At 44.6% G+C, this 21,615-nt stretch overlaps 1 protein-coding gene across 1 annotated transcript in view; it reads right to left on the minus strand.

The window, feature by feature from the left end:
• LOC311147776 (acid-sensing ion channel 1-like) overlaps positions 1-21,615 on the minus strand; it is a gene marked incomplete at its 5' end in the record, with an annotated part of 71,353 nt that overhangs the window by 47,718 nt on the left and 2,020 nt on the right. Inside the window, one exon of the mRNA XM_084184553.1 lies at positions 18,522-18,717. Within this exon, the coding sequence (XP_084040679.1) occupies positions 18,522-18,717 (196 nt within the window). The remainder of the gene's footprint in view (positions 1-18,521; positions 18,718-21,615) is intronic.

Raw genomic sequence — 21,615 nt, forward strand, 5'->3', positions numbered from 1 at the left:
TCTCAGGTCTGGGCAAATAGGGTACGTTTGAGCAACGCCACTGATCCGTCTAGGAGCCAACTGGAGTCACAGCGATGCACGGTGACGCTCCGCTCCCAGAACAATAGGAGATGCAGCATCTCTCATCTGGAAGCCGGTTTCAATGAGGGGTTTGGATAGGGTTATCAGACTGGGCTAAGACATGGGGAAACTTATAATCGATGGTAGAGAAATGCACTCATCCACTTTAAACTTTTGTATCTCATCTAATTTATTTTTTATGCCACCTGTAATCTATCTTGCTGTATTTTGTAAAGAAATTGAAAAAATTATAAAATATTTCTTTAGGGTCAGTTCCTCTTGTCCCTCTGGGTTGGTTTCTCGGACAAGATAATGTGCTTTGTGTGGAGAGTGAGCCATGAAGGTGTGAGTGTGTGTGCATATGCCTGTGTGTGCATCACAAGAGATTGGTGGCACCTTAATTGGGGAGGACGGGCTCATAGTAATGGCTGAAATGGAATAAATGGAATGCTATCGAACTCATCAAACACATGGTTTCCATGTGTTTGATACCATTCCATTCACTCCATTCCAGCCATTATTATGAGCCATCCTCCCCTCAGCAGCCTCCTGTGGTATGCATGTGCATATGCCTGTGTATGTGTGTGTGCACATTTGCATATGCCTGTGTGTGTGTGTGTGTGTGTTATGTCAGCATAATTGTATGTGAACATGTATACACATACATGTACTCTCCCATCACCTCCAGTCTCCTGCTCTATTTGGCTGGTCCAGTGCTGACAGCTGGGCTTTGGCTAGCCTATAACATTACTGCATCACTTTTCTTCATAAGCTTTACGAGTATTCACCCACTGCTTTAGGTAAAGTGGTTATCTTTACGATCGATCAAACTTCTGAGATGGTCAGCACTAAATACACTGTATTCAGTAGAGTGAATGAAACTAATTTGGTACAGCATGCATGCCTCATCACAACGGAATGAGGGATCAACTTCAACGCTGAACCTTAAGTGATTTCACATGCTCCTTAAATTTCCACCTCACTTCTCTTGTCTTTTTTTAGAAAACCTGACACTCACAAAAAAAGGGATGAATAGGGATGCCAGGGGAACGGGAGAAAGAGGGAAAGGGCAGAGGAGTGGAGGATAGAGAGAGTGCAGTATGAAAAGATAATGAGAATTGTCATGCCCATGGGGGTGATGCGAAAGAGACGAACAGTGCAGTGGTCAAAATGAAGGAGAGATGAGGGAAATTGTTGAAAGGAGAAGAAAAGAGAGAAAAAGAAAGAGGGGGAATGGTTGGATAAACACCACTCAAGGGCCTGAGGGTATTTGTATTTGCATTTATTAGTGATCCCCATTAGGTAATGCCAAGGCAGCAGCTACTCTTCCTGGGGTCCAAACACATTAAGGCTCTTACATCACACATAAAACAAAAGATAAAACAGTACATCAAATAACATTATTACACCACTACATATCCACAATACAAAATGTATGATACCACCATACAACAATAATTTACAATGTAGTTGTGCGTGTGGTAGCGTGTGTGTGCGTTAGCATGTCTGTACCTGTGTGTGTCTCTTCACAGTCCCCGCTGTTCCATAAAGTGTATTTTTATCTGTCTTTTTTTTATCTGATTCTACTGCTTGCATCAGTTACCTGATGTGGAATAGAGTTCCATGTAGACATGGCTCTATGTAGTACAGTGCGCCTCCCATAGTCTGTTCTGGATTGTGAAGAGACCTCTGGTGGTATGTCTTGTGGTGTATGCATGGGTGACCGAGTCAATCTCTCCTCCACTTTGAGCCATGAGAGATTGACATGCATATTATTAATGTTAGCTCTCTGTGTGCATTTAAGGGCCAGCCGTGCTGCCCTGTTCTGAGCCAAGTCCCTCTTTGTGGCACCTGACCACACGACTGAACAATAGTCCAGCTGCGACAAAACTAGGGCCTGAAGGGCCTGCCTTGTTGATAGTGTTGTTAAGAAGGCTTTATTAAGAACAGACTTCTCCCCATCTTAGCTACTGTTGTATCAATATGTTTTGACCATGACAGTTTACAACCCAGGGTTACTCTAAGCAGTTTAGTCACCTCAACTTGCTCAATTTCCACATTGTTCATTATAAGATTTAGTTGAGGTTATGGTTTAGTGAATGATTTTTCCCAAATACAATGCTATTTGTTTTGAAATATTTAGGACTAACACCCATTCTGAAACTAACTGCAGCTCTTTGCAAGTGTTGCAGTCATTTCAGTCGCTGTAGTAGCTGACGTGTATAGTGTTGAGTCATCCGCATACATAGACACACTGGCTTTACTCAAAGCCAGTGGCATGCCATTAGTAGAAAATGAAAAAAGTAAGGGAACTAGACAGCTGCCTTGGGGAATTCCTGATTCTACCTGGATTATGTTGGAGAGGCTTCCATTAAAGAACACCCACACCACAAAGCTAAAGTTAAGTCTGACTTCGTTTTGTTAATCATTAACTGTCTTTACACAGATTGCTTTTGTTTCAGCCCAATTTAGATGCAATTTGATGCTTTCTATCTTCCATTGCCTTCACAGCAAAATTGAGGTAGCGACATGCAAAGATCAAAAGTTATTTTTGTGAGGAAGCCGGGGATTTGTTGCTTTGCATTTGTCTATCACCAAACCCCGCAAGGAAAAGGAAGTTGCCAGAGTCGACATGACAGACAGACAGTGATCAGAGGAAGGAAGTAATAGCACAGCTGTCATGGCACAGTGTACAGCAGGGAACAATTACATTTAAGAACATAGAAGAAGCCCACAGTAACCTAACAGCTGCCGTGCCTGTTTCCCTGGGTAGACTTGTCAAAGCCTGCATTTGACAAACAAAAGAGAGGGGCCGACCATCAGTGCAGGCTGCAGAGGTCCCTAGAGGTGCTTTCTCACCCTTTCTATTCCTCTCTGTCTCTGTCTCTCACATTTTCTCACTTTTCAGCAGCTCTCTCCCTCAGCTCATTTGAGAGGCTTTTTGAACCAGCTCCATCTCTTTGTCCCACAGCCATATTTAAAGAGGCCAATTATCCCTGATCATTCCCTCCATCGTTGAAAGGCAGCAAGGGGGTGGAGGATTCACTCAATGACTCTGTAATTGCTGCCTCTTTATCATTTATGCTTATTCACTTTATCATTTTCCCTCTTTCTCAAAACATTTGATTTGATTGTTGATGCGAATATCTCAGACAAATATGTTTCCTAGTTGCTTCTTGCACTAGCTCACTGTCATTATGTCATAACCGAGCGGTTCCCAAACTAAGGTATTTCAAAAGAAACACACAATTAAATAAAAAAACTATATATTATAATATCGTCTTTGTATCTCAAAATCATTGTAATGTAGTTCACGTTAGAAATCTAAATGAAAGTTATTCAAATCTAAAAGATAAAATTCAACCAGGGAGCGCCCTTACATCATGGGAAAAGGCCGCACTTGACCATTGCACTTGAATCATTCCCAGGGTGAATGGCTAGGCCTGCTACGCTATGAAACCACACACTATTGCAGAGACTTTGATATTACTGGCCGCCAGTGGCGGCTGGCCGATAGAGGGCGCTAGGGCGCCGCCCCCTTAAATAAAATTATTTAAAAAAATAAAATAAAAAATAAATAAAAATAATAATAATAATAATAAAAACATCAGTATGTCAATATTTGTGTGTTTGAAATATGGAATGCACACAGTAATATGTGTAAGATATGATAGAAAATCATATTCGCAACCTTTCCTCTGCCTGTCAAACGCCTCGTCAGCTCTGGGCGATACAGAAAGTGCCCCGAGGAGGCGGGTCTACGTAGCAGTTAAGCCAATTGCTAATTTAAGATATGAATGTATGACATAAAATGTAGCTAATCAGCGATTTTAATTCGAATCCAAGGAGGGCGATTATTTTATCGCCCCAAGCTCGCCCCTGATAAAATAAGGACCGGGCTCCAGTGGCGCCATTTTTACTAGACGACAATGGTGAGCGCAAACGTTACTCCTCCAAGACCCAACCCTAACTCGGTGAAATCTCTCCTCCAAGATCCGTTTGAGAGGAGAACTTTGTCAGAGAAAGTTCGGGTGAAAGAGCTGGGCCCAGATCAACCTGACCTCTCAATCAGACAGCAGGCTAGCGAGAAAGGGAAGCAGTATATGCGCGGCTTCTCCCGTAGCTGGTACACCAGGAAGGCTTGGCTAGCTGGGTGCACTGATGCTAATGCTTTATTTTGCTTTCCGTGCTTGCTTTTTAAAACGACGGGCCGGACGGGGTCAGATTCAGCATGGACAGGTACCGGAGTGAGGGATATGAAGCACCTGTCAGAGAAGGTAAAGAAACATGAGAACACCAGGGCACACATGGACAACTCTGTAAAGCTAGCTGTATTAGGAAGGGTGAACATTGCTACGCAGCTGGATGACGGCCACAGGATTGCGGTGAGGAAACACAATGAGGAGGTGGATAAAAACAGGCACATTCTATCCAAAATTATCGATTGTGTGAAGTTCTGTGGGGCTTTTGAGTTGGCCTTGCGTGGGCACGAGGAGACTGACTCCTCGGACAACCCCGGCATTTTCCGGGGCTTAGTGGATTTTGTTGCCTCCCTCGACAGTGTGCTGGAGGAGCACCTGAAGACAGCTACCGTTTTTAAGGGCACGTCAAAGACGATACAGAACGAGCTGTTGGAATGTATGCTGTCAGTGCTTAAGGATTACATCCTGGAGGAAGTAAAGAGTGCTGATTTTATCGCCATTCAAGCTGACGAGACGACTGACGTTTCCACCCACTAACGTGTTTCCAGACCATCAGAGACTCTGGGAACTTTGATGCCCCGACTGTCAGAGAGGCGGGGGGCTTTGTGAGGATGCTCGAAGACGAGGCTTTCTGTTTTTTCCTGGCACTGTTCCACAAGATCATGCCAAATGTGGACATGCTTTTCAGCCAGCTGCAGAAGAGGAACATCGACCCTGTCTTCATTAAAGCACTTGTCCAGAGGTTCACAGACAGCATGCTAACAATCAGGTAAATAACTATATTTACTATTGGCTGATAAAGATGTTGTTAGAAAGATGAATAGTTCACTTACAACAGTTTATGTTATGTGGGCAGCTTGTCTCTCCCTTTTCTGTTTCCCTTCCTCCTTGTTTTGTCCCCTCTTTTTCTGTTGTATGTGTGTTTGTCCCCTTTATGTGGGTGTGTCTGGAGTGGAGCAGGGGGCGTGCTCAGGATCTGCCTCTCCTGTGCAGCTGCGGGTTGTTTCCAGTGATTCCTGCCTACGCAGCTGCATCCTATTCTCTCATCAACCTGCACTACTTATTCCTGGGCATGGCTCTCCACCGGCGCCAGATCGTTGTTCTTACCAGAGCGGTAACTTGGCTCACCAGTAAAGTTATTTTGTCTTTGTCTTCAGCCTGGCTCTCCACTCTCCTTAACCTGTCGTTTGTTTTGTCTTCAGTTCGGACATACCTCCCAACCTGCCTGCCTTCCTGCCTGTCGGTCTGCCTGCCTGCCTGCCTGCCTGCCTGCCTGCCTGCCTCAGCCTCTCCTTCCTCCGGAGCCGACTAGCCCACTCTGTTCCTTTACTTCAGTTGTTTTTGGACTAAGACAATTTGAACTTTTATTAAAATATTTTTGTTTCTTCCACTCCCTTTGTCGTGTTGGTTTCTCTGAGTGCTGGGTTGAACCATAGCCATAACAGAACGATCTGGCCATGGACCCAACAGAGAAACAGCACGGGGCAAACAAAGACAGCTTCCAACAAGCTATCCAGGCTCAAGGAACGTTGCTAGGACAGCATGACCAGTTGATTCGGACTCTTGTGGAAGATAATCATCAACTGCTGAACCAGGTGACTCAGTTAACTACACACGTCTCTAAATTGTCTGTTATCAGTTCTCCATCTCTCTCTGACCCCCAGTTTGATGCACCCCAAGTTGTTTCCTCGGACACTAGGCAGGCTTCGTTCCGTCGGGAACCCCCTGTCACGTCGCCTGAACCGTTCAATGGAGAATTGGACAAGTGCCGGGGATTTTTGCTTCAGTGTGACTTGATTTTTCGGCAGAGACCACTGTCGTTTTCTACTGATTCATCTAAGGTACATTATGTTCTGGGGCTGTTAAGAGGGAAAGCTCTGGTTTGGGCTGAGGCTGTGTGCTCAGATCAAACTTTGACTGGATTGACTTTTGCTGATTTCTCTGCTAAATTGAAGACTGTTTTTGACCATCCTGACCATGTGGGTAATTCCTCCAAGATACTTTTTAATTTGAGGCAGGGTTCTAACAGTGTGGCAGAGTACTCTATTGAGTTCTGGACGTTGGCAGCGGACTCCAAGTGGAACAATGTGGCACTTCAAGGAGCATTTCTAAACGGTTTGAATGAAGCCATTAAGGATGAACTGGCTGCTCGTGATGAGCCACATGATTTACATTCTCTCGTTTCCCTGTCCATCAAGCTAGACAATCGGTTGCGGGAGAGGCGTCGGGAGAGAGGCGATCGGCCACATCTAGGAGGACGAGTTCCCCAGCCTTCAACCACTCGAGTCTCGCCTCTCCGGAGTCGGCAGCTTCTTGTTCCTGATTCCATCCCGAGCACAGAGGAGGAACCTATGCAAGTGGGTCGAGCTCGACTACCTCCAGCTGAGCGGCAACGGCGCCTCCAGGCGGGTGAGTGCCTGTACTGTGGAGACGCCACACACATTCTGGCTACATGCCCTAAGCGGCCAAAAGACAAGGCTCGCTCGTAACGGTGGGTCTACTTGCGAGCCCAGAGTTAGATCCTGAACCCATCATTCCCCGATTACAAGTACCTGTAACCTTACGTTTCCAGAGTCATTCCCTGCCACTCTCAGCTCTCATAGACTCAGGTGCAGAAGATAACTTTATTAGCCACCAGTTCGTTACACAAGCTCGTATCCCCATGGAGCCACTACCTACCCCCATCCGGGTCACAGCCCTTGATGGGCGCCTCCTCGCGGAGATAACTCATCAAACCACCCCCGTTTCCCTAGTGATTTCTGGCAATCATTGTGAAAGCATTCAGCTAAGAGTTATGTCTGGCTCAGCTACCTCCCTAATCCTTGGCTTCCCCTGGTTGGCTCTTCACAACCCACAAATTGATTGGACTCGTCACACCATTCTCAGTTGGAGCACTAACTGCCATTCCGAGTGCCTGAGGTCAGCGGTTCCCCCCACTAAGTGTAACCCAACTCCTCCCTCAGCTCCTCTTGATCTGTCATCTGTCCCCAAAGAATACCATGACTTAGCGGAGGTTTTCAGTAAGGACAAGGCTCTGTCTCTACCACCACATAGGCCTTATGATTGCCCTATTGAACTGCTTCCTGGTGCTCCCTTGCCCTCTAGTCGGTTATACAATCTGTCCCGACCGGAAAGAGAGGCAATGGAGCAGTACATTGGTGATTCTCTGGTCTCGGGCATAATCCGTCCCTCGTCGTCTCCTTTGGGTGCAGGTTTCTTTTTCGTGGAAAAGAAGGACAAGTCGTTACGCCCCTGTATCGATTTCAGGGGTTTAAACAACATAACTGTTAAAAACAAGTATCCCCTTCCACTCATCAACTCAGCTTTTGAACCTCTGCATGGCGCCACAGTGTTTTCCAAGCTCGACCTCAGGAATGCTTATCACCTTGTCCGAATCCGAAAGGGAGATGAGTGGAAAACCGCTTTCAACACTCCACTGGGACATTTTGAGTATTTGGTCATGCCCTTTGGGCTTTCAAATGCCCCTGCGGTTTTCCAAGCCATGGTGAACGATGTTCTTAGGGATTTTTTGAACCGTTTTGTCTTTGTATACCTGGATGATATTCTTGTTTTTTCCAAGTCACCCGAGGAGCATGAGTCACACGTCCGTCAAGTCCTTCAACGGCTCTTGGAGAACAAGCTGTACGTCAAAGCAGAGAAGTGTGAGTTCCACAAACAGTCTACATCGTTCCTTGGATTCATAATTGAGAGCGGGCAGGTGAAGGCGGACCCCGAGAAGATCCGGGCAGTGACGGAATGGCCCACACCCACCACCCGTAAGCAACTTCAACGATTTTTGGGCTTTGCTAACTTCTACCGTAGATTCATTAAGGGTTTTAGTAGAGTGGTGGCACCCCTTACAAGACTCACATCTCCTAAAGTCCCTTTTCGGTGGTCCCCTGAGGCGGAGCAGGCGGTAGGGGTTTTGAAGGAACTGTTTTCCACCTCCCCCGTGTTGATACACCCCAATACCTCTCTGCAGTTTGTTGTGGAGGTGGACGCGTCGGACTCAGGTGTGGGAGCAGTCCTCTCCCAGCGCTCCCCCACTGACCAAAGGCTTCACCCCTGTGCTTTTTTCTCCAAGAAATTGTCACCCACAGAACGGAATTACGACGTTGGAAACCGGGAACTGCTGGCGGTCAAGCTTGCACTGGAAGAATGGCGGCACTGGCTGGATGGAGCTGAATTGCCGTTTGTGGTCTGGACTGACCACAAAAACTTGGCTTACATCCAAGCCACTAAGAGACTCAACTCACGCCAAGCCAGATGGGCCCTGTTTTTTAGTAGGTTTAACTTTATTCTTACATACAGACCGGGGTCAAGAAATGTTAAACCAGATGCTTTGTCCCGCCAGTTTGCTGACCCTTCGGAGACCAGCGAGCCTGAGGCAGTCCTGCCTTCCTCATGCGTCGTGGCGGCTGTTCAGTGGGAGATCGAGTCTCTTGTGAAGACTGCACTTGCCACGGACCCGGGACCGGGTGATGGACCTCCCAACCTACTCTTTGTTCCCGAGACGGTCCGGTCTCAGGTGTTGCAGTGGATTCACACCTCCCGTTTTGCTGGTCACCCTGGGATGAGACGCACGTTGACGCTGCTTAGGAGACATTTTTGGTGGCCTTCAATGGAAACTGACGTTCGGGCTTTTGTGGCAGCCTGTTCAACCTGTGCTCGGGGCAAAGCCTCCCATCAGTCCCCTTCGGGACTGCTGCTACCCCTCCCAGTTCCCAGCCGTCCCTGGTCCCACATTGCCATGGATTTTGTCACCGGCCTACCCAAGTCTGAAGGTAATGATACTATACTTACCATTGTGGACAGATTCTCTAAATCTGTCCACTATATAGCATTACCAAAATTACCGTCTGCCAGTGAGACAGCGGACCTCCTAGTCCAACATGTATTCCGTCCCCATGGAATACCTGTGGACATCGTATCTGATAGAGGCCCACAGTTTACTTCCCGTGTTTGGAAGGGTTTCTGTTCTGCTTTGGGTGCTTCCGTTAGTCTGTCCTCAGGGTTTCATCCCCAGACCAACGGTCAAACAGAAAGAGCCAATCAAAACCTCGAAGCAACCCTTCGTTGTGTGGCTGCTCAACATCCATCATCCTGGGCTAAACATCTGCCCTGGATAGAGTACGCCCACAACTCCCTCACCGCCTCTGCCACCGGTCTTTCACCCTTCGAGGTTACCATGGGTTATCAACCCCCTCTGTTTCCTGCTCAGGAGAAGGAATTGGCTGTTCCTTCGGTTCAGGAGAACCTCCGCCGCTGCCAGAGAGTGTGGAGCGACGCTCGGGAAGCATTGCTTCGGACCACCGACAGGAACAAGACAACAGCGGATAGGAGCAGGACTCCCGCACCTGTGTTTCATCCTGGTCAAGAGGTTTGGCTGTCATCTAAGAACGTACCTCTTCGTACCAAATCACGCAAGCTGTCTCCTCGGTACCTGGGTCCGTTTGTGGTGGAATCCATCATTAACCCCGCTGCGGTTCGTTTGAAGTTGCCTTCAGCCATGAAGATACACCCTACCTTCCACGTCTCCCAACTGAAACCTGTGTCCTCCAGCCTTTTGTGTCCGCCGGCTGATCCACCTCCACCTGTTCGCCTCATTGACGACCATCCGGCCTACACCGTCAGTAGGCTCCTGGACTCTCGGAGGCGGGGTAGGGGTCTCCAATACCTAGTCGATTGGGAAGGTTATGGACCAGAGGAGAGGTCTTGGGTCCCTAAGCGTTTTGTGTTGGATCCTCAGCTGATCACGGACTTCCATCACGACAACCCTGACAGGCCTGGTGGGTCGCCAGGTGGCGACCATTGAGGGGGGGGTACTGTTATGTGGGCAGCTTGTCTCTCCCTTTTCTGTTTCCCTTCCTCCTTGTTTTGTCCCCTCTTTTTCTGTTGTATGTGTGTTTGTCCCCTTTATGTGGGTGTGTCTGGAGTGGAGCAGGGGGCGTGCTCAGGATCTGCCTCTCCTGTGCAGCTGCGGGTTGTTTCCAGTGATTCCTGCCTACGCAGCTGCATCCTATTCTCTCATCAACCTGCACTACTTATTCCTGGGCATGGCTCTCCACCGGCGCCAGATCGTTGTTCTTACCAGAGCGGTAACTTGGCTCACCAGTAAAGTTATTTTGTCTTTGTCTTCAGCCTGGCTCTCCACTCTCCTTAACCTGTCGTTTGTTTTGTCTTCAGTTCGGACATACCTCCCAACCTGCCTGCCTTCCTGCCTGCCTGCCTGCCTGCCTGCCTGCCTGCCTGCCTCAGCCTCTCCTTCCTCCGGAGCCGACTAGCCCACTCTGTTCCTTTACTTCAGTTGTTTTTGGACTAAGACAATTTGAACTTTTATTAAAATATTTTTTGTTTCTTCCACTCCCTTTGTCGTGTTGGTTTCTCTGAGTGCTGGGTTGAACCATAGCCATAACAGTTTAAAAGCCTAAATGTGTCTGGTCATCAAAGTGAGTGATTATCATAGAGCCGTCACAATTATATTTGTTTTAGTATTTTAAAAGGAAAGAGAAGACACAATCAGACGTTGATAATAATGCAGGAAAGTACTACACAGTTTGTAATAATTATTCAGGTGTCCACCAGGTCAATTTCTAGAAGAGGCCTAGTTGTTATTGAAGATTAACTTTATTGCTAAGTGCACAGCAGAACAAAATGATGTTTACATTTTACATTTTAGTCATTTAGCAGACGCTCTTATCCATGTTGCATCCCTCTCACAAATGTAATAGAAAAAGGCTTTAAAACGTAATAACATCAGTTAATTATGTACATCACAGGTTAAAAGCAGTTACTAGACATAGTTTGTGTGTATATACACACTATCTGTCTGTCTGTCTGTCTGTCTATATATATATATAAAATTCCTGTACAAATAAGATGACAGACACACACACACAGAGCAGCTCTGGCCGCATGTTTCTTTGTATATAGTTGACCTTAGCATAAAAAATCCAGTTATATATGGTACTCTAGAAAGTCTTAATAGTGTCTTTGCTAATATTACTGTATATATGTTGTTTTGTATCAATTAATTGTTGCAGTTCTGGAGCACATTAACAATTAGTCACATTTAGTATGATCATAAAATACTGTATGCTATTCTTCCAGTCAAAGGTTTGAGTTCATCCACTTGATATCCATTTCTATATTATGCATCCTTTTATACAGTGTAAGATTTCCTATAAACTTTATAATAATTTCATGTTATTGTCCACTTTCCACTCTGTTCTGACAGCATGCCTGTTGCGTTGCCTGTTTACTACCAATGGTGAAAAGTTCACTTTAAATGCAAATGAAAGGCTTGGGTTTGTGTAATATGTTTTTGTGTAAGAATGCCTCAACTTTTTAATATTGGCATTAAATAATTACTGAATGTTTCACTGAGCACTGCTTTCCTGCAGTTTGTGTTAAAATATATCGCGATGGTTACAGGAAAAAAAAAGTATGGCACAGCCCCACCGAGAATATTTTTCACCAGCCGCCACTGCTGGCCGCAATTGATATGGTGAAAACAATGTGTGGGGAGGCAGAGGCACAGAAACTCACATCAATACCTTTGTCAGATAACACTGTTAAATTAAGAATGTATGTTATTGCTAGCAATCAAGAGGAACTCTGACTGAACGACTCAAAAACCACAGCTTATGCTCTCCAAATGGACATTAGCTGTGAAGGCTGAGATGCCCATGCATTGACTTTTGTTTGCTATACATGTCGGGGGATGCTATTCACAAGAACATATTGTTCTTTCTCACGATTCCTGAGCATGAAACGGCACATGGGGATGTACAGTGTGCTGCGTGGCTACATTGAGGAAAACAGATTCCATGGGATCGAATGGTGGGCTTTTGCACAGATGGGGCTCCATCTATGGCGGGACGGCGGTCAGGCCTCTGCACTCTAGTTATGAATGTGTCCCCCTCTGCTATATGGACGCATTGTATGATACACCGAGAGCAACTAGCGGCAAAAGAGCTGAGCACAGAACTTTGAGATATACTGCAGCAGGTAACTTCGATTGTAAACTACATCAAACCACATCCACATCCTGTTCACAAAACTATGTGGAGATATAGGATCAGAGCATGACAATATTCTATTTCACACCGAGGCTTGGTGTTTATCGAGGGGCAGTGTTGGAAAGATTTTTCGCATTGAGAGAGGAACTGTTGTCATTCACAATGGATGTAAAAAAAAATAAGACTTGGTTGACTTTCTAGGTAATGAAAAGAAAATGTGTCTCCTTGCCTATGTAACAGACATATTTGGAAAACTGAACGAACTGAACAAAAACAGATGAGTGACCGAATCAGTGGATTCAGAGGAAATTATTATTATTGGAGACAGAGTCTTTCACAAAAGCCAACCATGCCCCCTTCCCTCAGCTGTGCATGTTTCTAACAGAAAACAGCATCAGTAAGTGTCCCACACGAGTGATGACTGCTCACCTCCAACGCTTGGAAGAGCACTTTGGGACCTACTTCCCAATCCATTTGACTGTGATCCTGGCTCAGTTGACATGCTGGTAAGTGAAATCTCTGACTTCCGACTTCAGTGCGTTCAAGATGCCTGGGAACTCAGAAAAATCTAGCTCTGTCTGGAAAAAATAGTTTTGAACGGTCATCCAACTAGGAAATCAAACTCGGGAACTCTGGCCTCTTTCTAGAGCTCCGACTTTCCGACCTGAAGATCACTGACGTCATGATTTGACCACGTATTTTTCCGAGTTCCCAGTTATCTTGAAAGCACCATCAGTGGTCTCGTCTGCATTAAAACCAAATATTGATGCAGGTTTGATGTGAGAGCAGAGATGAGGTCCGCACTGTCGACCACGCCCCCTGACTTTGAGAAGCTCTGATGCGACATGCATCAAGCCACACCCATCTCATTAGTGGTGGTGAGATAAGATACATTATGTCAGACTCATTTGCAATTGACTGTCATAGCCCCACATAAATATTATGTGATAGTGAGTTGAGTAGACAATCAGAAATACTGTTAGAATGTTTTTCAATTAACTGCCATAGCCCCAAATAAAAAAGCAAACATTAGCTGTTAATTACATAATTTCCGGATGTTGCACACCTCGTGAGTCTGTAGTTTACCCCTGGCTGAAAGCGCACCACAAAACCAGGAAGTAGCATTAGCCACACTAGCATGGTGGTGGAAAATTGTGTTTAATTAAGAGAGTATGCATATTTTCCCCGTTTCTTTCCCACCGATGAGCCCTTAAATCGAGTTATGGAGGAACCCGACTCCTTTGCAGACTGAATGGAGGTTGTTTTATGTATGAGCCGGTCCATGGGAGACACGGGTGTTTTACCGGCTGGGCTGACTGGATCGACACCTAGAGGTAATACGACATCAGGAAGAGCTACGCCCTCTAGGGGTCTCTGCGCTATGGGTATGGGTACCTACCTGAATAACGCTAATCAGCCGAAAGTGGATGATTCAAAAAGTACTCAGTGCAGCTCGAGAGGACAATCATTTCTCTCCCTACATTTATATGCACATCAGGCTATTGTTTTAAAGATAACCCTTTAAAACAAGCAATGGTCTAAGAAGGATGTTTTTCTAATCTTTTAATTAATTTTTTTTATTTTTATGGTCAACACCAATCAGTTTTTAATCAGATGCAATTGGGCCTTCCACTATTCCACGTCATTGGATTGGTTGTTACATTTTACAAGCACCCATCACCCCAGGCACTTTCTGCAATATATCATCTCCATCCCAGTGATTGGCATATCATAATGGAATATATAATTAATAATTAATGGCTGAGGCTTATTACATCAAAATCTCATCAATCTCATCCTCGACATCATCTTACTCATCGTGCATAATAATTGGATAATGCGATCAGAAAATCTTACTTGATCTCAAGGGACGTTGTTGCGACCAATATGTGACCAATATGAAAACACAATCTTACTCCACACATGCTGACCTGATCTATGTCCAACTGATCCGAAATATAATCAACAACTCATGATGAAAAATATGAATATGGTAGCTAGCGTTCACAGTGCATTGCAAAAAATCAAAGACCAGAAGATCTTCAAAGTAAACACATTTTCCACTGATCTAGAGCATGTAGATCCTGCAGTGTGTGTTTGTGTGTGAACGACCAGTATATTTGATGAGGTGCCAGGAACTGATCAACGCTGCTATGCCCATCAATGGGGCACTGGCAAAGACCTCACCTCCAGCCTTACCTCATGCCACCTCATGCCATGCCTGCTCAATATGAGGAGGGAGAAACCCTGTGTATTCTGCACCAGGATCAGGAAACTCCTGTTGTATGCGGGACACCACACAGGAAGGTATAACCCCTCTGACATGTTTGCCAAGGTACCCCCATTACAACTACACAAAATGTCGCTAGGCACAGTATCTGTATCGGATGAGAATGACAATGAAAGGTGAAAGGTACACATTGGTATATTAGCAAAACACTGCTTCTATGGTATTATGTAAATTGTTTGTTTATTCTACATGGACCTGTTACTACATTTGAAAGTTATTAAAACACTTAGTTTAGAAAATCTACATAAATTCAGCAATTGCATTCTTCTCATATTACTCTGTAGATTGCTGACCTATTCAAAGCTTCCTCTGGCATCTCACCATACATCTGCCTGTAGTTATTGAACTCAATCTGCAGGAGGTTTGTTTGTTGTGATTGAGTAGGGGGAAACAGCTGCGGGCAAGGTTCTGACAGAAAAAACACCCACATCAAACCACACCCCCAAGCCAACTCACGTTTGGCTTCTGTTATGGTCGCCAGCATTTCTTGTCCATCCACTGTGATATAATATATAATAATACATTTTTACGTAAGAAATAAATAAAAAATCCAAAGGTTGCTTTGAGCCTTGGGTACTTATGATGCAAACGTATCTAACTTTTGAAATACATACACCCAACAAGTTGTAATACTGTACATGCCAGTGTATGACCAAATATTGTAAATAATGAAATATTCATATCTTAACACGTGTTGTATGCCTTGATTGAATTCTCTCTCGCTCGCTCCCTCTCTGTCCTCCATAACTGTCCTCTGGTGAGATATGATAGTGTCCTGGACAATCACAATTTAATTGAAACTAAATCAATGGGGCAGTAAGCAGAGTACAAAGGCAGTGTACTCTCCAAGACTGAAAATGAATGGAAGACAGCTAAGACTATTGGCAACTGGCAGAGGATCCATCATCAGCCAACGCAGCAGATTTATGGCAAGGAGACTTTAACCCAGTGGGAGATTTTAGACTAAAACCCTATGATGAAGTAGCATCAGCTAGCTGCAGTAAATACAAAACAAACGTTTACTGTGCCACCCACATATGCTGTACATTACATACAGTATCCCACAGTCTCCCTTAAACATGAATCTTTCATCCCCTCTCTACCACATATTCCACATCTACTTCCCACATGCAGCTTTGAACACCAAGTCTCTGAGGATAGCTCCACACAGCATGCCGTGCCAGCCGCTCTCTTGTTTTGATGGGAAAAATCCCAAATAATGAAAGACTAGCTCCCAACCTGAGTTTGAGGGATTACACTACAAATAGTGTTTGAATAAATTAACAAACACATTACGAAAAGGGATTCTGTTTGTTGCCAGAGCTCTCTCTCTTTATCTCTCTCTCTCTTTCTGAGGAGTACTGCGTGGACAGGAGGGGAGTGGAACAGGAGAGGGTCGGCCGGAAAGGGCTTTCAAATATGTATTAAAGAGAAAATACTTCAAAAAACACTCAGCTCCCAAAATTGTCCATCCACTGTGATAGACTTTATCCAAAGGTTGCTTTGAGCCTTGGGTACTTATGATGCAAACGTATCTAACTTTTAAAATGCATACACCCAACAAGATTTTCAGAGACAGTTGTAATACTGTACATGCCAGTTTATGAGCAAAGATGACAAATTATGAATAATTTCACAACATTAAGACCACTTACGTGTCTTATGCTATGATTGAATTCTCTCTCTCTCTCTCTCTCTCTCTCTCTCTCTCTCTCTCTCTCTCTCTCTCTCTCTCTCTCTCTCTCTCTCTCTCTCTCTCTCTCTCTCTCTCTCTCTCTCTCTCTCTCTCTCTCTCTCTCTCCTCTCTCTCTCTCTCTCTCTCTCTCTCTCTCTCTCTCTCTCTCTCTCTCTCTCTCTCTCTCTCTCTCTCTCTCTCTCTCTCTCTCTCTCTCTCTCTCTCTCTCTCTCTCTCTCTCTCTCTCTCTCTCTCTCTCTCTCTCTCTCTCTCTCTCTCTCTCTCTCTCCTCTCTCTCTCTCTCTCTCTCTCTCTCTCTCTCTCTCTCTCTCATAACTGTCCTCTGGTGAGATACGACAGTGTCCAGGAAAATCACCATATAATCTAAACGAAATCAATGGGGCAGAGTACAAAGGCTGTGTACTCTCCAAGACTGAAAATGAATGGAACGACAACACACTCACTCATCATCACAAACTGTAAGCAAGCTAGTCACAGTGCCTCCATCCAGCCCCATGTTCTAGCCTGCCAACTCCAGGTTATGCAGTTACATCCTTCCACCATCACCTGGGTCATGGACTACCTCACTGACAGGCCGCAGCGTGTCAGACTACAGAACCACTCGGTCTCAGACACCATCATCACGAACACAGGTGCCCCACAAGGGACGGTTTTGTCACCAATCTCTCACCCTCTACACAGCAGACTGCTGGCACGCCCAAGCCTCCTGTCACCTACAAACGTTTTCAGACGATTCAGCCATTGTAGGCTGCATCAAATAGGATGATGATTCCCTATACAGGGAGGAAATAACCTAAATTGTGGCATGATGCAGCCAACACCATCTGGAGCTGAATGGCTCTAAAACCAAAGAGCTGGTGATAGACTTCAGGAGGAAGGAGAGTGCATCTCCTGTGGTCATCAATGAGGACACTGTGGAAAGGGTGGACTCGTACACATTTCTGGGGGTGATGATTGACGATAAGCTGCAGTGGAAAGAGAACACCTACATGGTTTTTAAAAAGGCTCAGCAAAGGCTATTATTTTTAAGGAAGCTCAGATCCTTCGATGTTTGCTCAAAAATGCTAACATTTTGTTTTCATAGTGTTGTGGCTAGTGTCCTGTTTTACAGTGCAATCTGCTGGGGGGGCGTAACATCACTAGGGAGGATGCAAACAGGCTAAACCAAATCATCAAGAAGGCTGGTTCTACCATCGGCACCAACCAGGACAAACTAGAGCCCATGCTGGTTAAGCGGATCCTCAAAAAGCTTAGAGTATAGAAGCCAACACTAGCCACCCACTCCACAGTACCTGCCTGGAGCATTGCAGTGCGATGACAGACAGATTTATTTTACCTAGGGCAAAAACAGAACGTTTCCTCAGATCCTTCTTACCTTATGCTATGAGGCTTTTTAACACGAACACTTCGGGAAAAGAGGGTGGGCTATCAGCTGATTGTTGATGATTGATTTAAATCTGCTAGTTAGCTAGCTTGATTTATTTTACTGATTGTGATTTACCTCTCTTTCTTTCTGCCTCGCTGCGTTTATCAGCCAACCAGATCAAATATTGATGATGATGTAGGCTAAATCAAGTGTTATCAAGTGTTAAACAAATGATATGCTGCAGTAATTACAAAACAAATGTTTACTGTGCCACCCACATATGCTGTACATTACATACAGTATCCCACAGTCTCCCTTAAACATGAATCTTTCATCCCTCTCTACCACATATTCCACATCTACTTCCCACATGCAGCTTTGAACACCAAGTCTCTGAGGATAGCTCCACACAGCATGCCGTGCCAGCCGCTCTCTTGTTTTGATGGGAAAAATCCCAAATAATGAAAGACTAGCTCCCAACCTGAGTTTGAGGGATTACACTACAAACAGTGTTTGAATAAATTAACAAACACATTACGAAAGGGGATGATGTTTTTTGCCAGCACTCTCAAACAGCAGCTGTGTGCATGGCGGGTTATCAAAAGAGCGCCTGGTTGAGTCCCACAGTGGGGCACAGTAGGGCCACCACACTCATTACAGCCTACAATTAAATATGGAGATAAATTCATCGTGAAATAGGTCAATTTTGACTTTGAGGTGCAGTCAGATGTACTACGAACAGACTCAGGAGGCAGCGCAGAGATGCACATACTGTATCATACCATTTTTGAGCGCAACAGCAGTAGCAGCTGTTGTTTTATTTCTCTTTGGTACATAAATACAACTATTGTCTTGAAAGTTGATTCAAGGCCCTCAGGTAACTTACCACTTGGAAGTCCTCAGCTCTGCACTCGGCCCCCCGGAAGTGACATGCCAGCAACATGTCCTTGATATCATGTCCCGTGCGGTCATAGAATTCACGCATGTTGAATGGGCGAGGCTTGAAATTTTGGAAGTCAGCTTTGACCTTCAGGGCCTCCAGAACACTGTCCTCCACCAGGTGGGTGTCCCTAATCTCATACCTAGAGAGAGAGAGAGCAGGAGAGAGAGAGAGAGAGAGAGAGAGAGAGAGAGAGAGAGAGAGAGAGAGAGAGAGAGAGAGAGAGAGAGAGAGAGAGAGAGAGAGAGAGAGAGAGAGAGAGAGAGAGAGAGAGAGAGAGAGAGAGAGAGAGAGAGAGAGAGAGAGAGAGAGAGAGAGAGAGAGAGTCCAAAATAGTTGTTTTTATTAGTCTAGTCACAAACTAAATTTTTCAACATACTCAAAAAGAGGTAGATTGATGCCCTTCCTCCTGCTATTCCTCTTCCCACTAAAAAAAAATACATGTTTGAATGAAAGCATGACAATCAGGTTGGGCAGACGTGAGCTTTTAAGAATAAGATTTGAAAAATGAATGGAAATGGCATAACACTAAGAAATATATTTTTGGGTGGTTTTTAGACAATGTCACATCGTGATTTACATTGAAAAATATATTGTGAATCGCTTTAGTTTTGGTTTACTAATAAGAAGTGCATTCGGCTAATAAAACTTGAAATTTGAAACTTTCCATTCCCTTTTTCAAGGATCAAGCCCTAATAACCTTGATCTAGCTTGATTACGAGCCATACTCTACCCGAAGTGTTGCACTAGCTAACTCAGCTGCAAGTCTGGCTTGAAAGACCACCCTTGATCAAAAGCTCTCTCACACACAACGCCCACTTATAAAACGTATAAGCAACAACTCACTTTTAATACATGTCTGTGTACATGTGTGTCCACCAATCTATAAAGCATGTGTACCTAGTGCCCTCACACGTCTATTTTTTTCATGTGTGTATGTTCTCATTCCATCTACACAATAATAATTGCACGCGAGTCACAGAGTGGGAAAGGAGAGTCAACCCACTCACTGCACACACCATAATCAGTGGGAGATCTTCTTGTAATAGATGTCTGCCTGCTGCCCAGCATGAATAAATAGCAGCATAACGTCCACTGGCATGCTCCATATTGACTTGGTGATGTCATGTTGTTCTATCATTAACCAAAACTTTATAGGGCTTTAAAGGAATGAGCATGATTTCGTTTTTTTTTTATATAGGTTTGACTCATAAAAAGGGGCTTTTAATCAGATGTGTGATCTGGAACAATTGGTATTGGCAGAGTGTGAACGGGCACACAACAATTCTCATAAAATAAGTGTGTTGCTTTAAAGTCTGTGGCCAATCTATGTAGAAACACTAGAGGTTATGGGGCCATCAAATCACCTGCGTAAACTACGTTTAATAGAAAGCCAGACTCATCAAACTAAAAGCCATTAAACATTGATTTACTCACCTACTATTCCACCTCTCATATTAGGTTCATTATGCCGATGAGGTGAGAGTATGGCCCAGTACCTCGGAAGGTACCAATCTGATCCAATTTAGAAGTTTTCTCTGGCTGTTGCTAAGTGCCATCTCAGGCAGAGCCTTCCATTGATTAAAGGAGGACTTAATTGAGTTGAGGCCTTTACTCCCCAATGTTGTTGCAGTGGATAAAGCTGTCAAGTGTGTGTACTTATAAGATACAAATCCCAAACGCACACAAGCCTGACAGAATCAGCCCGAGCTGACACTTTTTCCCCAGTATGGATGGAGTTTTAATATCACGCCACGAGACATTTCCCCAGACCAGCCATAGCAAACACTGGAGGTGGCGGAGGGAGAGAGAGAGAGAGAGAGAGACGCTTAATTGGATTTCACACCACCAGCATTTCATTTCTGGATGAGGGCTTAACAAATGAGGGAATAACCACATCGCCTCTCTACCTTGGGAGATGGGATAAGTGAATAAGCACAGACTCAAATTCGCCAAATAAGTCAAGTGGTTTTAAAGTTGGGGAAGTGGGGAAGAAAACCTGATATTTCCCTCTCTGCTAAGCAGCCATTCTCATTGACTCCCTGAATAGACAAAGTAGACAATTCTTAAATTCTTCCTCTTGGGAATTGAAAAGCTTGCATTTTTATCTAATCTCTCAAGCGTTTTCTTTTCTGAAGACTATGGGTTTAACATAACAATATAAATGTTGCCTCAGACCAAGTGCCCACATGCTTATATAATGTTGGTCTGCCATTTCAAACAGATACTGGGTCTGCTGTCATATGATATTACATGGAAATGCTCCCTGTTGATAATGTGACACGTTTCTTCCCCTGAGAGCGAGGATAAGGAGATGTATTCATTCATAAAGCTTAATTCACAAAGATTGACTTTCTATCAAGAAGCAGAAACGTATACCAGATGGTACATTGTACAAAACATTAATCAGTCATACCACCGTGACTTAAATGCTAATTCTAGTGACAGTGTGGAATTGTCATAAATGATGAAACGGGGACGTTTCCCACTGAATGAAAACCAGACCACCAAACCCACTGGTGCCTGCTGGGCCCTAAAACAACATATTATTTTTGATTTCCTCCTTTATATCCCTAATTCTGTCAGTTCTTGTGTTTCTCTCCCACTTTCGCAGCCATCTCTCATCTTCTCCCTCATTCTATCTCTTCCCTCCACTCCCTCACGCTTTCTCGGTCTCTCTGCTGTATTTTCTCTCTGTCCAGTGACAGTCCTTCCTCTTCCTGTCACCACTTGTGTCTTTCATGTATCTCCACCTGAGATGTTGTGTGTGTGTTGATAAAATGCATCAGCTGTTGCTGCAGAGTCCGGCGGGCAGCAACACAATCAAACAGGAAGGGATGGAGAGTCAGACAGGGCTGCTGTGATTGTCTCATCAGCCATCAGCACTGACATTTGCAAGACAATACTGACACCATACACATTCTACACACACCCACACATTATTATTATTTAGTTGTATTGTTCTTATTTAAATGTGTGTGTCTTTAGTTGTCGTTCTTTTTAAAAGTCTGTAATGTCTACATGTTCATGTTTTTTTATG

This window comes from Coregonus lavaretus (assembly GCF_964263955.1).
Source record: "Coregonus lavaretus genome assembly, chromosome: 20".
NCBI lineage: Eukaryota > Metazoa > Chordata > Actinopteri > Salmoniformes > Salmonidae > Coregonus > Coregonus lavaretus.